The 16,244-nt window shown below is 46.7% G+C and overlaps 1 protein-coding gene across 1 annotated transcript in view; it reads left to right on the forward strand.

The window, feature by feature from the left end:
• Positions 1 to 16,244, forward strand: part of SYNE2 (spectrin repeat containing nuclear envelope protein 2) — a 333,613-nt gene that overhangs the window by 194,832 nt on the left and 122,537 nt on the right. The window contains exons 64-66 of the mRNA XM_084836884.1: positions 3,431 to 3,544; positions 9,014 to 9,253; positions 15,424 to 15,606. Coding sequence (XP_084693010.1) covers positions 3,431 to 3,544; positions 9,014 to 9,253; positions 15,424 to 15,606 — 537 coding nt within the window. The remainder of the gene's footprint in view (positions 1 to 3,430; positions 3,545 to 9,013; positions 9,254 to 15,423; positions 15,607 to 16,244) is intronic.

The following is a 16,244-nucleotide window of genomic DNA, read 5'->3' on the forward strand; positions in this document are numbered from 1 at the left end:
ATTTCACTGTTAGTACATGCTGTGAGAAGCCCCATTGGTGGGGAGTTATTTATTCTTATTTATTTATTTATTTATTTACCCAGCTCTTCAGCCAAAAAAACGCTCCTAGATCGGTTTACAAAGATTAATAATAGGACAGACCCTGCCCTCAGGCTTACAATCAAAAAGACATGACACAAAAGGAAAAGCAATTGGGAAGGAGGAGGAGAAAAGCAAAACCCAGGCACCAGTTCTTAGTTTCAAAGTTCTTACAGATGTTCTTTCTGGCAGGGAAGGGTGAAGCAAGCTCCCTGCAGCTTTTCCTTCTCTGGCCAAAGTATGGGGCCAGGTTGGTCTCCCCCATGCCGTGACGTTCTTCCTGGAAAGCAGGGGGTGCAGCCTCCCAATGGCCCTTCCTTCCCTGACTGATAACTGGCATGCAGTGCCACCAATCCGTAGGTCCAGTGGCCCAGTGAAGATCAGAGGCAGAGACAACAAGACGTGAGAGAGCAAAGAGTTCCCTCTATAGGGATTCCCACATGTCTAGTTTGGGGCTGTTGTAAGAACCTGGCTCTCCTCTTTCAACTCCTTGAGTTGCTCTTTACGCAAATAAATAAAAAATGACTAGAAGACTGGCCTCATATCTCCATTACCACAGGGAGATTTTCATTAGTTAGCTTGGGAGTCAGGTTCCAAGTTTGTAATGTCCCTGTAGCCTAAGAGAAACCCGCCAAAATAAAACCTACCATATGAGCCATCATGCTTGAGCAACACAACCATGTCAAGACAGCTGTATGATTCTAACAAGGCAAAAAAGACTTCAGGGGAAATCAGGCCATAGGAGAAGTTCAAGGAAGCACAGACTGCATGCAGTAGGTATGAAGTGCAGAACTATGCAGGCCTTTGGGCTACACATGGGTAAAGATATATAGTCCAGAGTGGGGAAGAAGGCAGAGGGAACAGAACAGTGAGAGTTATAGGGTGCCAGCATATGAGAGGAACAAGGAAACAACTGCAAGGACGCATAACAGAAGAACCAATGTGGCTTCACAGAAAGCTTAGAGATGACCTGAAAACAAAAAAGGACACATATAGGAAGTGGAGAGAAGGCCAAGCTACAAAGGAAGAGTACAGGCAGGTAGCACAGAATTGCAGGGATGGCGTCAGCAAGGCTAAAGCTGAGAACGAGCGAGGGATGCTAAAAGCAACAAAAAGGCTTTCTTCAGCTACGTGCATAGTAAAAGACAGAGGAAAGAAATGGTGGTTCAGGTATTAAATAAGGATGGAAAAATGATAACAGATGACAAAGAAAAGGCAGAGGTGCTCAATTCCTACTTTGGCTCAATCTTCTCCCCAAAGAGGGTCTATGACCCCCTTGGCAAAGGTGAAATACAGACTGAAGGGGCAGGATTGCAGCTTGAGATTGATAGGCATATGGTCAAGGAACACCTAATTACTTTGAATGAGTTCAAATCTCCAGGGCGAGATGAACTGCATCCTAGAGTAATAAAGGAACTGGCAGAATTGCTCTCAGAACCACTGTCTATTGTCTTTGAGCAATCAGGAAGGATGGGTGAAGTGCCAGATGACTGGAGGAGGGCTGATGTTGTCCCTATCTTCAAAAAGGGCACAAAGGAGGAACCTGGGAACTACAGACCAGTCAGTCTGACATCACTCCCTGGGAAAATTCTGGAGCAGATGATAAAGCAATCCATCTGCAAGCACCTTGAAAACAATGCAGTGATTACTCGAAGCCAACATGGATTTGTCAAGAACAAATCCCGCCAAACAAATCTGATCTCATTTTTTGATCAAGTCACCTCCCTTGTAGACCGTGGGAATGCTGTGGACATAATATACCTCAACTTCAGCAAAGCTTTCGACAAAGTACCCCATGATATCCTGATGAGCAAACTAGCTCAAAGTGGGCTAGATGAAACAACGATCCAGTGGATCCACAGTTGGCTACAGAATCGGACTCAAAGAGTGCTTATCAGTGGGATCTTCTCCAACTGGGGAGAGGTAATGAGCGGGTTACCGCAGCGCTCAGTCCTGGGCCCAGTGCTCTTTAACATTTTTATTAGTGACTTGGAGGAGGAGGTGCAGGAATGCTGATCAAATCTGCAGATGACACAAAATTGGGTGGAATAGCTAATACTTTGGAAGACAGAAACAAAATTCAAAGTGATCTGGATAGACTGGAGCTCTGGGCAGAAAACAACAGAATGACATTTAATAGGGATAAATGCCAAGTTCTACACCTAGGAAAAAGAAACCAAATGCACAGTTACAAGACGGGGGATACTTGGTTCAACAACACTACAAGCAAGAAGGATCTTGGAATTGTCGTCGATCGCAAGCTGAATATGAGCCAACAATGTGATGTGGCTGCAAAAAAGGCAAATGCTGTTTTGGGCTGCATTAATACAAGTATAGCTTCCAAATCACATGAAGTACTAGTTCCCCTCTACTCAGCACTGGTTAGGCCTCATCTGGAGTACTGTGTCCACACTTTAAGAAGGATGCAAACAACCTGGAGAGGGTTCAGAGGAGGGCAACAAAGATGATCAGGGGACTGGAAACAAAGCCCTCTGAAGAGAGACTGAAAGAACTGGTCATGTTTCGCCTTGAGAAGAGAAGACTAAGAGGAGATAGGATAGTGCTCTTCAAGTCCTTGAAAGGTTGTCACAGAGAGGAAGGCCAGCATCTCTTCTCAATCATCCCAGAGTACGGGACACAGAATACTGGACTCAAGTGACAGGAAGACAGATTCCGGCTGAACATCAGGAAAAACTTCCTGACTGTTAGAGCAATACAACAATGGAACCAATGACCTAGAGAGGTGGTGGGCTCTCCCACACTGGAGGCGTTCAAGACGAGGCTGGACAGTCATCTGTCAGGGATGCTCTGACTTGGATTCCTGCATTGAGCAGGGGGCTGGACTCGATGGCCTTGTAGGCCCCTTCCAACCCTACTATTCTATCATTCTATGATTCTGTAAGTAGGGCGAATGTGATTTATAGCTCTGAATGTAGACGAGACAACTTCATACTAACAATGTTCTCAGTTCATGCGTAGGGTTACTGTAATTTCTCTCACCTCTTTAAGTCTCATACTGTCCCAGGGATCACTGGGTAAAACCCAATGCAAGTCCTACTTAGAGTAGACGTATTGAAATGAATGGGACGTAAATTAATCATGACTAACTTAAGTCCCATTCACTACATTGGGTCTACTCTAAGTAGGACTTACATTGGATTTTACCCACTGCGTTTACTAAGGGGTCATTATTTAGGGCCCTTTATTTGATTGTTTTGATCCCAGCTTCAGCATTTTGGCTGCTGCATAAATATATCTAAAACTGACAGGTGCTACATCTTTGAAGCATTTATAACAACAGAAGGCAGCATCAAAAAAATCCCCCCATCTCTGCCTCTTCTTTTCTTTGCAGGAGGTTGATGCTGATGAGCCAAAGGCCGTGTGCGATAAACCTGATCCGCGGCTCGCTTTGTTATCTCTGCAGAGAGCAGGAAGTGATGAGGAGCCTCTTGGCAACCAGACCAGGGTAGGTGTACTAATGATTTGACTATAACAGTTATCAGATTGCTAGTGCTACCAGGTTGCTACTGAAAATATAATGATTGGATTAATTACTACTAGAAAATCAAAATGCAAAGAAGCAAATATGTTGGCCCTGTTTATAGGCATGTAGGTTGTTTTGTGCACTGCATACAGAAGAATAATCAGATGAGAGCATTCTTCTCCAACCTGGTGCCCTCCAGATAGGTTGGAGGACAAGTCCGATCATCCCCAGCCAGCATGGCCTCAGATGATGGATGACCTTAAGGTCCAGGTTGGTAAATGTGGGGGAAGGTGTTCCAACAGGAAACCTGAACGTAAGAAGAGCCCTGCTGGATCAGACCAAGGGTCCATCGAGTCCAGCATTCTGTTCACACAGTGGCCAACCAGCTGTCGACCAGGAACTTACAAGCAGGGCATGAGCGCAACAGCACCCTCCCACCCATGTTCCCCAGCAACTGGCGTACATAGGCTCACTGCCTCTGGTACTGGAGGTAGCACGTAGGCATCGAGACTAGTAGCCATTGACAGCCTTTTTCTCCAGGAATTTGTCCAACCTCCTTTTAAAGCCATCCAAATTGGTGGCCATCACTACATTCTGTGGTAGCCAGGCTGTAAGCCCTTTACTTAGATGTCTCTAAAAGGGGATTAGACCAATTCAAGTAGGATAAGTCTATCCACCATGGCTACTGGTCATGATAGCTAAATACTGCCACCTAGTTCTGAGTACCAGTTGTTGGGAGCAACAGCAGGAGAGGTCTATTGTAGAGGTCCTGCTTGTGGACTTCCCAGAACCATCTGGTTTGCTGCTGCAGGAAGCAGGATGCTGGACTAAAGAGGCCTTTGGTCTGGTCCAAAAAAGGCTTGTCTTATGTTTTTATGTTCACCTCACAGACGCTGTCATTACCTGGCATCCTTGGGCAGCTGCCAGGGCAGATCCCTGCCCTGTGCCCCTCTTTAAAAAAATTCAGCCCTGCACTCTGATCAGCACCAAGTGGCTGGATCTAGCTATCCTTCTAATTTCCCACATTCCCTTATTCTAGGGCAGGGGTCGACAACACGCAGCCATGTGTGGCCCCCATGGCCATTTCTGTGGTCCCCCAGTGCCCCCACCGTCGAACCACTGAAATCTGGCAGCAGCAGACAGGGAAGCCTTCTTTTCAAAGCACAAATTTGCAGCTTGCTAGCAAAGTACGACGGCATGAGGAAAAGGAGGCTCTTTTCACTGGCAGTGCAGCGGTGGCAAAAGATCCCCTTTTTTCCCCTGCTGAATTTTGCAGGCACACTTTGAATTTGTGCTTTTAAAAGGAGCTCCCCTCATATTCGGCAGTGCAGGCGGGGGGTAGCCCCTGGAGGGGGCAGTGTCTGCCCCCCCCCCATCCCATGGAAGTTGCTCACTGTTGCTCTAGGGCATTGTGAGAAGTTGGGCCAACCTAGCCACCCAGAAATGTAACCCCACCACAGCCAGGTAAGCCCACCAGGCCCCACAGTCAAAGGAGGGAACCTGCCAGATGACATTTTGCTCAGGGCCCCCTCAAACCTGGAGCTGGCCCTCCTTATGTAATGCAGCCTGCAGCTTGTTCCAAGCTAGGGTGACCGGCTGCAAATTTGAATAGAGCTGATGTCGTTTTAATAATTGCGTAAAAGAAAGAACTTTGTCAGATGCAGCTTGTCATCCAGATGAATGTGAGAGCTTCTCATTGTGAGAGAAGCTTCAGGTACAGAAACTCCCAGTTTTTCTCCTTTGGGGCTTTGAAAAAAAACAGAGAATTTACTTTACTGGCTTTTATTTTTATTTTTTATTTTTTTAAGCACTCTTTTCCCCACTTCCTCATGGAAAGATTTGGATGGTAAGAAAGAAACAAACACGTTGGGAGATTTTTAATACAATACATAGCCCTTGGGGTCTCTTCCCACATTAGAGGGTAAGCTGTTATCCTGCACACCCCACAGCAAACAATGCATTTAATTATGAAGGAGCTTAAAGACAGTAGTTGATGACATAGGGAGGGCAGGCTTTATGTACACAGGCCAAAAACTCCACTACCTTACTTGGCATAGAGTTCTCTGCTTGCCCCTCCTTTCATTCATGCCGCTTACCTGTTTTCCTCTTGTAAGCTGCTTGGGAGGAGGGAACTATCTTTTCCCCTTCTGTTTCTCAGGAAAGCCTATAGTGCTACATACATATGTTAACCATCTGTGCACAAGGGCAACAAGCTGAATTAACACTTGGCCTTCCTAAAGGTGTGTGCAGACAACCATTTTGAAGAGGGATGATAATGCAAAAAAAAAAAGATAGAAGAAGGGCCATAGCTTGGCGGTAGAGCACATGCTCTCAGTGGCGAGACTCAGTATCAGGCCCATTCCTATGTTTCTGTGCAAAGCCAAAACGCCGCTGTGCATGCAGAAAATCCCAGGCTCAATCCCCAGCTCCTCCAGGAGGTGCTAGGAAAGCCTGCAGTCGCTGTCTACCAGCCTTCCCCACCCTCGTACCCTCCAGATGTGTAGGGCAACAGCTTCAACACGTGGCAGTTGTACTTCCAACACATCTGGAAGGCAGCAGTTGGGGAAGGGTGGTGAAGACAATGCAACAGCTTTGGATATTCCTGTAACTCAGAGGTGCAGAACATCTGGCATGGGGGCCAAATCCAGCCCTTCGGTGCTCCCCCTCCATCCCTTTTCCCCTGACCACAAATTACTGGGTGGCTTCCCAGGCTTTTGCAGGGTTCCCCCCTTGCCCCCCATTTCTCAAAGGCTGAAATGCCTCTCCTAAGGCTCAGTTACTGGCAGAAAGAGCTTTAAGCTACAAGATGCTGGCCTCACCCCTTTTGCTCCATCCCACACCCCTGCCCACCACTGGAATTTGGCCCCTGAGAGCTTCTCCGGAATGGAACTCAGCCATCAGGCTGAAAGAAGTTCTGCACTCCTGCTGTACCCACATTACACAAGACATCCTGTTGCCACCTTGCTATGGTTCTGGTGTAGCATACAGACATTGGACTGCGAGCTGGGGAAGCTGCTCTCTGGACTCACCTGATGGCTTTGTTCTCTAGTGATGCTAAGAACACCTTTTGGTGTCTCTTTTCTTTTAAACCTGTCATTTACCTTCTAGCCTTTGGTTACACTTGTTGTTGTTGTTCAGTCGTGTCCGACTCTTCGTGACCCCATGGACCACAGCACGCCAGGCCTTTCTGTCCTGCGCTCTCTCCCGGAGCGTGCTCAAGTTCATATTCATTGCATCGGTGATGCTATCTAGCCATCTCATCCTCTGCCTTCCCCTTCTCCTTTTGCCTTCAGTCTTTCCCAGCATCAGGGTCTTTTCCAGGGAGTTTTCTCTTCACATTAGGTGGCCAGAATATTTGAGCTTCAGCTTCAGTATCTGTCCTTCCAATGAGCACTCAGGGTTGATTTCCTTTAGGAGGTTGATTTCCTTTAGGATTGGTTACACTAGTAATTATTAAATTGTGTGTTTTGAGAAATATAACAAAAATATTCAAATCATCTCTCTCACACAGTGTAGTGAATTTTTTGGGTGCTGCTAGTTTTGAAGCCAAAAACAGCACCACCCATGAACAAGAGGGAAATATCAGCAGGCCTGGGGAAATCCCAAGCTTTACAGAAGTATAAAAACTTTAGAAAAAGCAATGTAAGGGGGCAACCCTGCCCCCCCCCCCCCGGAGCAATAAGGACTGAGCATATTAGTAAGCACAGAATACTGTCTATTAGGAGAGGGGGGAAGGGGAAACTGAGGGACAGGAGAAATTCTGTAGGGGGTTCTCCAGATGAAAATGTCAACCCTGTGTGTGGTTGCTGTGAAAAAAGGCAAATTCCATGTTAGGCATTATTAGGAAAGGAATTGAAAATAAAACTGTACAAATCTATGGTTCGGACACTCAGAATACTGTGTACAGTTTTGGTCACTGCACCTAAAAAAGGATATTATACAGTTGGAAAAAGGGCAGAAGCGCAGAAAAGGGCAACTAAAATGAGCAAGGACTGGAGCATCTCCCCTATGAAGAAAAATTACAACTTCTGGGATTGTTTAGCTTAGAAAAGAGGCAAGTAAGGGGAGACATGAAGGTGTACAGAATTATGCATGGTGTGGAGAGAGTGAATAGGGAGACATTTTTCTCCCTCTCTCATAATGCTAGAACCCAGTGGGTTCACCCCGTGAAGCTGATTGGAGGGAGATTCAGGACAGATAACAGGAAGGACTTCTTCACACAGCGCAGAGTTAAACTGTGGAATTCACTTCCACAAGATGTAGCGATGGCCACCCACTTGGATGGCTTTAAAAAGGGGTGAAACAAATTCCTGGAAGAGAAGGCTATTAATGGCCACTAGTCCTGATGGCCCTATGCTACCTCCAGTATCAGAGGCAATATGGCTCTGTACATCAGTTGCTGGGGAACATGGGCGGGAGGGTTCTGTTGCACTCGTGTCCTGCTTGTGGGCTTCAGCGTGGGCAGGTGGTTTGCCACAGTGTGAACAGAATGATGGACCCTGGGTCTGATCCATCAGGGCTCTTCTTCTGTTCTTATGAATGGAGTATCCTGGGAGAAGGCATGGATGATTGGTTGTCACACAGATCCACACTGCAACCTTTTGTTGCAAGTGCCACGCGTTTCCTCTGTTTCTGATGTTCAGGCTGTGAGTGCTGTTCCTTATGTAGGCAAAATGGCACCATATGCAAACGCACAGAGGAAAGCATCAGCAGTTTTATGGGAGCCCCATGGTTTATAGAAGTACAAAAAATCTGGGGCGGGGGGACCTAACCGGTGTGTTTTGTGTGTGTGTCCACAAAAACAGGCCAATAAGTGTTGAGCATTTGCAGCAGTCAGAGAATCTTGAGTCATGGTGGGTGGGGAATAGGGAAGAGGTTGCAGGTCCCACTTGTTAACAATAAATTAGTTTTAAGAAATAAATCCTATGTAATGGCTGCAGAGCTGAAGGTCTCTCTCTCTCTCTCTCTCTCCCTCTTTCTCTCCCCCTCTCTCTCCCTCTCCCTCCCTCCCTCTTTCTGGAAGGTTTTGATTGCTTTTTATTTTAGCCTAAATTCTGATTCAGACCAAACCTCAAAAGCAATAGATAACATTACCCAGTGGCCTACGGATCCAGCTTTGAAGTGCAACACCTGGAATCTCAACTTACAGGCATCAGAAAAACACCTCTCTGAATGCCCCACTGGGATAGCCACTTAATGAACTATGAGTCAGCGGACTTCCTGTATGTGCTCAGGTCTACCTGTGTAAATGCAAATCGGCTGCTTAGAAACCTGTTGCACCAGATCACTTGGCTTGGCTGGCAGTCGGCTTACTTTTTCTTTCTTTCCTCCCCCCCCCCCCCCTCAATCCGCCAACTAAGAGGAGAGCTCCGGCTCATGCTGCCTTTGGAGCTCGAGTTAACTGCTCTGGGGCTGACAGATCTTCCTGTGTTTGACTCTTCTTTCCTTCAGGGCCAGCCCTCCGCCCGAGTCACAAACACTGCCAAGGGCTTATGGAGAACACGGGGAGATTCAAAGGGAACGGTGGGCATTGATAGGACTGACCCCGAGCCTGCTCAGGTCCTCCATGAGTGCCAGGCACAAATTGCTGAGCTGGAACTGTGGCTGGACCAAGCTCAAGAGTCCCTGGGATCAGACGCCCAGAGCCGCCAAATGCAGCAGACAGTGGAGCAGCACCTAGCTGCATGCCAGGTAAGCCGAACTGGCCAAAGGTCACTGCTGCCGTCCGGTGAACCAGTTGCCTGTCCCTCTCATTGAAGTGTGTTGACATGATAGCTCCTTCTGCTCCTGATTCTTCTTGGTGACGCTGCTGCAGGAAGCAATGACATGGCCGGGGGTTGTTTCCCCACAATCTCTATTTGGCCATTGTCTGCAGGCATGATTTTATTTATTTATTTACAAAATGCATAAACAGTTCTGTATCTTAAAAAAAAAAAAAAAACAGATTCCTGAGCGGGAAACATTAGAAAGAAAAACAAATACAAATATAAAGGAATAAAAATACTTAAAAGCAAGTTATACCAATTAAATCGAGTCTGATGGTTCAGGAAAAGCTTGTTTAAATAAAAATGTTGTGAAGCCGCTGCTGAAAACAAAGCAACACTGGTGCCTGCCTCATCCGCTGGCAGGGAATTCGACAAAAAGGGAGCCAGTACACTAAATGATCTTCTCGAAGGAGACTCTAAATGGATCTCAGGTCCACGTGGAACCACCAGGGGGAACCTCAGTTCCAGGGCCCAAATCCAGCCCTCCTGGGTCCCAATTTGGCCTTCCGGGGTTCCCCAGATAGCCCCGCCCTTTTCCCTTGGCCCCGCCCCTTCCCCTCAACCACCGGTTGTGCAGCAGTTTCCTGGTTTAAACAAGCTCTTGTGCAGTTTTTCCCCGTTTAAAAGACTGAAATGCCTCTTGTAGGCCTAGTTACCGCCACTAGGAGCTTTTGGTTACAATCCAATGCATGTTTAGACAGAAAAAAGTCCTACAGCTTCCAGCATCCCTCCAGCCAGCCATGCTGACTGGAGCATGCTAGGAACCGTAGGACTTTTTTTTCTGTCTAAACATGCATAGGACCACACCCTTAATATTCTGGTATTCTTTGTATTCTTTGTTTTTGGCCCTGCCCCCTTTGCCTTTAGCCCCGCCCACCACTGGGCTGCAGCTCCCAGGAGCTTTTCTGAAATGGAAGTTGGCCCCTGGGCTGAAAGAGGTTCCCCACCCCGGCACTAAACGTAATGCAGAAGATACAGGATTCCCAACTCCATGTCCGCTACCTGCAATGAATGCAACGGCAATGACAGAGCAGGAGAGATGAAGCGATCGGGGGGTGGGGGATGTGCGTGCATGTGCTCAACCCTTCCTCTGACTGCCACTGCTCCCTCCGCCAGGCCAATTCCGCACCCCCCCCTCGCTCCAAGCCAAGGCTCTAGAAACAGGCCCAGACAGAGGGGAGAAGTGCCCACAGTGAAGAAAGGTAGTGGGGAGAGAGTGTGTGTGGGAGGGCTAATTACTCCTCACGCAGCTTCTCCCCTGCAAGTGTCTCCCATCCCACACATTCACGTTAGCTGACAAGCAAGGCATTGGAAATCGATGGCAACTGATGAGGAATACAGTGACTAGTAAATTGCCACTCCTGTTGTGCAGTGACTGAGGGGAAGAGGGCCACTAAGCTCTTGCCAGTGGGCGTTGTGCCGTGGCGTTGGAGGCAAAGGTGGCAAGGTCAGCGTCATGCAGGCATGGTGCTGCTGACTGAACAGGGTCCTGTTGGCCAGTGCAGGGTCCTGTTGGCCAGCCAGCGGCTGCTCCCCCGCATGGCGCTGACCTTGCCACCCTCAACACTGCCGTGCGGTGCCTACTGATAAGTACATGAAGTTGAGAATTCAGCATCCCAAGAACCACAGCTTTCATTTTTAAAAACCCATCATGTTTCTAGTCCTTACTGCTGTGAAGATGGGCTATAAAATGCATGGGCAGGGTCTAATGAAATCTCCAAAGCTAGTAGAACCTCCAGTGGCCTTCTTGCACTGCCCCATGACCAGGAGGAACAGAATAATGTGTACAATCATCCTTAGCTTGTATCATTCATATGCAAGTTACAGCACTGAGCTTTTCTTGGCAGAGAGAATTGGGCTTATTTATTGCAAAAAATATTTTTTCTTCTAGTGCCCAGTACAGTACAAATAGCTCTGCTTATGTCATACTTAATTATGTAACACGAGTTTTTTGTATCTCTTATTTATTTAAATGTATATCCTATATTTCCACTAAAGCTCAAGGTGGCTAACAATAAAATGCAGATGAAAACTCATCCATTAAAAACATATCCAATAAAAAACACATCAAATAAGAATACATCAAATAAAAACTCATCCGTTAAAAGAAGATGCACTACCGATGCTTATGCAACAAGTAAAACATAACGTAGCAACCTACTCTAAAAAGAAATCCACTTTAATAAAAACTATCAGCTAAAAAGATCCAATTAAAGTATGAAATGCTCCATACAAAACCCAATTAAAATAAGCTTGTACCTAATTCATTTCCACCACTGCAAGGCTGCCAAAAAAGAAGTTCCTACAGTGTTCCTGGAACCAGCTTAAGCTTCGCCAAGTTCCCAGAGAAGTGTTGCTGCACCATGGGTCATGTGCTTCCGCAGCTGGTAGGTGGGCTGCGCCAGTTGAAAGACAGGAACTGCTTTCCTCCCTGCATTTCAGAAAACATTCCCTTCTGATAGCATATATTCCTACTGTCTTCTTCTCTCCCTTTTGCCCTCGTTATACTTCGGTCCTGTCCCTTCTGTCCAAAGTTCTCCTGCCAACACCGTTCACTTCTTGCATTGTTCAAGACATGTGATGCCCCTCTTCAGATCTTTTCACTAGTGTTCTGTTCCCTGTTGCATCCCCCAGAAAATGCTCGGCCTTGCCTTCAAAGCTCTTCACAGGCCTTCCTTCTCCCTATCTTTTGGCCCTTATCTTCTGAGATATTTCTCTCTGTGACCTTTGACCCCTCTAATTCTATCATTTCCAGCCACCCAAAAGCCTCGTGTTCCCTTAAATGTCCTTTGCCTCCCCAGAATTCCCTCTCAGAACATGTACATGGGACCATCTAACTTTCTCTCTCTCTCTCTCTCTCTCTCTCTCTCTCTCTCTCTCTCTGCCTTCAGGTACCTTCTCTAAAACCATCTGTTAAATCTCTGGTTTAAGCTGGCCTTCCCCAACTCGGCGCCTTCCAGATGTGTGGGACTACAACTCCCATCATTCCCAGCCAGCATGGCCATTGAAGGGCACCAGGCGTAAGCCCTTAGTTCTCACCACCAACAGAAATAAAGCCAAACAGCCCAATCCTGTGCATATTTACTCAGCGATAAGTCCCTCTGAACACATGGTGACTTAAATGTGCACGAGGGGTTTCAACTAATCTAGTGTGACAGCATTTGCCTGTATTCATAAAATTATAGCATGTCAGAATTGGAAGGTACCTTGAAGGTCATCCAGTCCAACCCCCTGTTAAGTGCAGGATCTACAACTATAGTATCCCTGACAGACGGCCATCTAGCCTCTGCTTAAATACCTCCAGAGGAGGAGAGCCCACCATCTCCCAAGGCACTCTGTTCCACAGTTGAAGAGCTCTTACTGTTAGAAGGTTTTTCCTAATGGTTAGCCAAAATCTGCTTCCTTTCCATTTCCACTTGCTAGTTATAGTTCTCTGGAGCAACAGAGAACAAGTTTGTTCCATTGTCTGCGTGACAAACCTTCAGATTTTAAAAGACAGCTCCCTTAAACTTAAACTTCTCTACCCCTGGCTAAACAGACCCAGCTCTTTCAAGCATTCCTCAAAGGAGTTGCTTTCCTGACTCCTTGCTATCCTGGTCGCCCTCCTCTGCACATGCTTCAGTTTGTCAATGTCCTTCTTAAAATGTGGCATCCATCTCCTGCCAGCATGGCTATACTGTTTCCTCCCCCTCCTCTCCCCCTCTCTGGTACCTCCCCTATTGTCACCATTTAGATTGTAAGCTCCTTGTGGGCAGGGACCTGTATTTTTATAGTTATGTTACTTTGTAAAGTGATAAAAACACAGATGACTGTGATGGTCCATTGTTGTTGTTGTTGTTCAGTCGTTCAGTCGTGTCCGACTCTTCGTGACCCCATGGACCATAGCACGCCAGGCCTTCCTGTCCTGCGCTCTCTCCCGGAGTGTGCTCAAGTTCATATTCATTGCATCCGTGATGCTATCTAACCATCTCATCCTCTGTCGTCCCCTTCTCCTTTTGCCTTCAGTCTTTCCCAGCATCAGGGTCTTTTCCAGAGAGTTTTCTCTTCACATTAGGTGGCCAAAATATTTGAGCTTCAGCTTCAGTATGTGTCCTTCCAATGAGCACTCAGGGTTGATTTCCTTTAGGATGGACTGATTTGACCTCCTTGCAGTCCAGGGGACTCATAAGAGTCTTCTCCAGCACCACAGTTCGAAAGCATCAATTCTTCGGCACTCAGCCTTCCTTATAGTCCAGCTCTCACAGCCATACATTGTTGTTCAGTCGTTCAGTCGTGTCCGACTCTTCGTGACCCCATGGACCATAGCACGCCAGGCCTTCCTGTCCTGCGCTCTCTCCCGGAGCGTGCTCAAGTTCATATTCATTGCATCCGTGATGCTATCTAGCCATCTCATCCTCTGCCGTCCCCTTCTCCTTTTGCCTTCAGTCTTTCCCAGCCATACATTACTACTGGGAAAACCATAGCTTTGATTAGACGGACCTTTGTCGGCAAGGTGATGTCTCTGCTTCTTACTATGCTGTCTAGGTTGGCCATAGCTTTCCTCCCAAGGAGCAAGCGTCTTTTAATTTCATGGCTACAGTCACCGTCTGCGGTGATCTTGGAGCCCAAGAAAGTAAAATCTGTCACTGCTTCCATTTCTTCCCCTTCTATATGCCAGGAAGTGATGGGGCCATATGCCATGATCTTCGTTTTTTTAATGTTGAGTTTCAAACCAGCTTTTGCACTCTCCTCTTTCACCCTCAACAAGAGGCTCTTGAGATCCTCTTCTCTTTCTGCCATTAGGGTGGTATCGTCTGCATATCGGAGGTTGTTGATAATTCTCCCAGCAATCTTAATTCCGACCTCTGATTCATCCAACCCGGCATTTCTCATGATGTACTCTGCATATACGTTAAGAAGTGAGAAAACTTTTGCATGTTCATCAAAGCTCTTGATCAGGCTGTATGTTAAGCAAAATAACATAAAGGGGGTGGGAAGTAGAAAAGGATATTGCTGGACAAGACGGAAAAACCACCGCATCAGCCTGCAGTTCGGAATAGTCATAGGATTTAATGGGGGAGTCTTTATTAGGTTCATTGTGTTAGGGGAGGAAAAACAACAAAAGAGTCCTATAGCAACATAAAGACTAATACATTTTTCATGGCATAAACCTTTGAAGTTCTACAGGACTCTCTGTTGTTTTTACTGCAACAGACTAACATGGGCACTCCTCCAAAACTGGGGTGGGCAGACGTCAGGCTTGTGGTTCTACTTTTATCTTTTTTTATAGAACCCTGAGGTTCCCCAACCGAAGCCATACACAAAACAGTGGCTCAGGCAGGCTGACATGTGCAAGGAATTAAGGAACAGGATGCCCCAGAGTGCATGATCAGGAATTTGTGATTGGTACCAGAACCAAGCTCACAAGTCCTTTCACACAAAATCCACTCCTGGTTTCCCCCCAAACATTCCTTTTCAGCAACCTAATTGAGGTGGGGGAGTGGAAGGGGTGCTTTTAGTTGTCACTCACTGTTGTTAGAGAGGCAGTGTGGTGTAGTGGTTAGATTGTTGGACTGGGAGGGAGACCCAGGTTAGTTGTTGACTCCCAGCCTAACTTTTATGAGGATAACATGGAGAGGAGGAGAATCATGTATGCCACCTCAGGTTCCTTGGGGAGAAAAGGCAGGATATAAATGTAAAAAATAAATAAATGGGAGTCAGAGACCCTTGATGATCTACTGCAAATCACCTAGAAATGCACCAGTAATCCCCAGTCTACTTTCTGCTCACTTCTGCTCTAAAAGACTCCAAGGACACTGATGGTGCTACATAAAAGTTTGAAATAATCTGCTTGTCTCTTCCTCCTCTACCAACTGCCCCCCCCACCCCACGAATGTAGGTGCCTAATTTTTTTTATCAAAAAGCAAAACAACCCCCGCACTCCACTACAACAATTAGTTCTCCTGAGGGAGAAGGAAAAAATGGGTCACTTCTAGATTGACACTCTCAGCTGTTGCAGTTCCCAGCCTCTGTCCTGACATATGAGCTTAGGGTCTCTTCAGTAAATAAACTGTGAGGCCAGTAAAATATGAATGATTAACTGCTTGACTTCCCCAGGTAATGTTATCCGAGATTGAACAGAAAGTGGTGTGTCTCCTGGAGGATTGCAAGGACAGGCCCTCCAGTGATAGCCCAGGCCTCCAGCAAGAAGTGGAGAGCCTTTCCGTGAAACTTAAGGATGTGAAAGGCAACTTGGAAAAAGTCCAGGGCATGCTCCAGGACAAGTACGCAGAAGAACAGGTAAAAGAAACCCACGAAAACTAGGCCACTGCGAGAGTCTGTGTTGCTTTCGTGGGAAAAGTTTGTGTGTATTGTGTGTCTGCAGCATTTATGGGCTGACCTATGTTGGCATGCAGATGCTGCAATTGCAAGAGCTTTCAGGTCTGTTTGACTTCTATGTCTCCTGGCCAAAGAAACTCACCAAGTACAGTTCTGTGAAGGGGTTTGGACCTCCTTAAAAATTTCCAACACTCCTAGAAACCTGCTGTTCTGGGGGGGTGGGGCAGGGGTGTTGGTAAAAATGTAAGAGTTGCCTTTCCAGAGCAGACCGAGGCCCATCTGGTCTCCAGTAGCAGCCTTCCAAATGCCTTTGGACACTCAGAAATGGCACAGGGGTGACTGCCTCCCAACTGCGATTTATTTCTAGAATTTGAGGTAAACTGTCTCTCTCTATGGAGATTCTGTTTATCTATCATGGCTAACAAAAAGCCACAAGTGGGGCCAGCAACAAAATGTTGCAGTATAGAGTGCTCCTGTTCAGGGTTCCAGCCAGCCCAACACCACACCCTTTCATAGGATAATTCATCCCATCCCAGCTCTTGTTGCTGTTTTTGCTGCTGCTGCTGGTTTTATTGTTGGCTTTTATTGTTGCTTTTATC

This window comes from Heloderma suspectum, chromosome 1, assembly GCF_057233095.1.
Source record: "Heloderma suspectum isolate Gila_16-S chromosome 1, 16-S_ref, whole genome shotgun sequence".
Taxonomy (NCBI): domain Eukaryota; kingdom Metazoa; phylum Chordata; class Lepidosauria; order Squamata; family Helodermatidae; genus Heloderma; species Heloderma suspectum.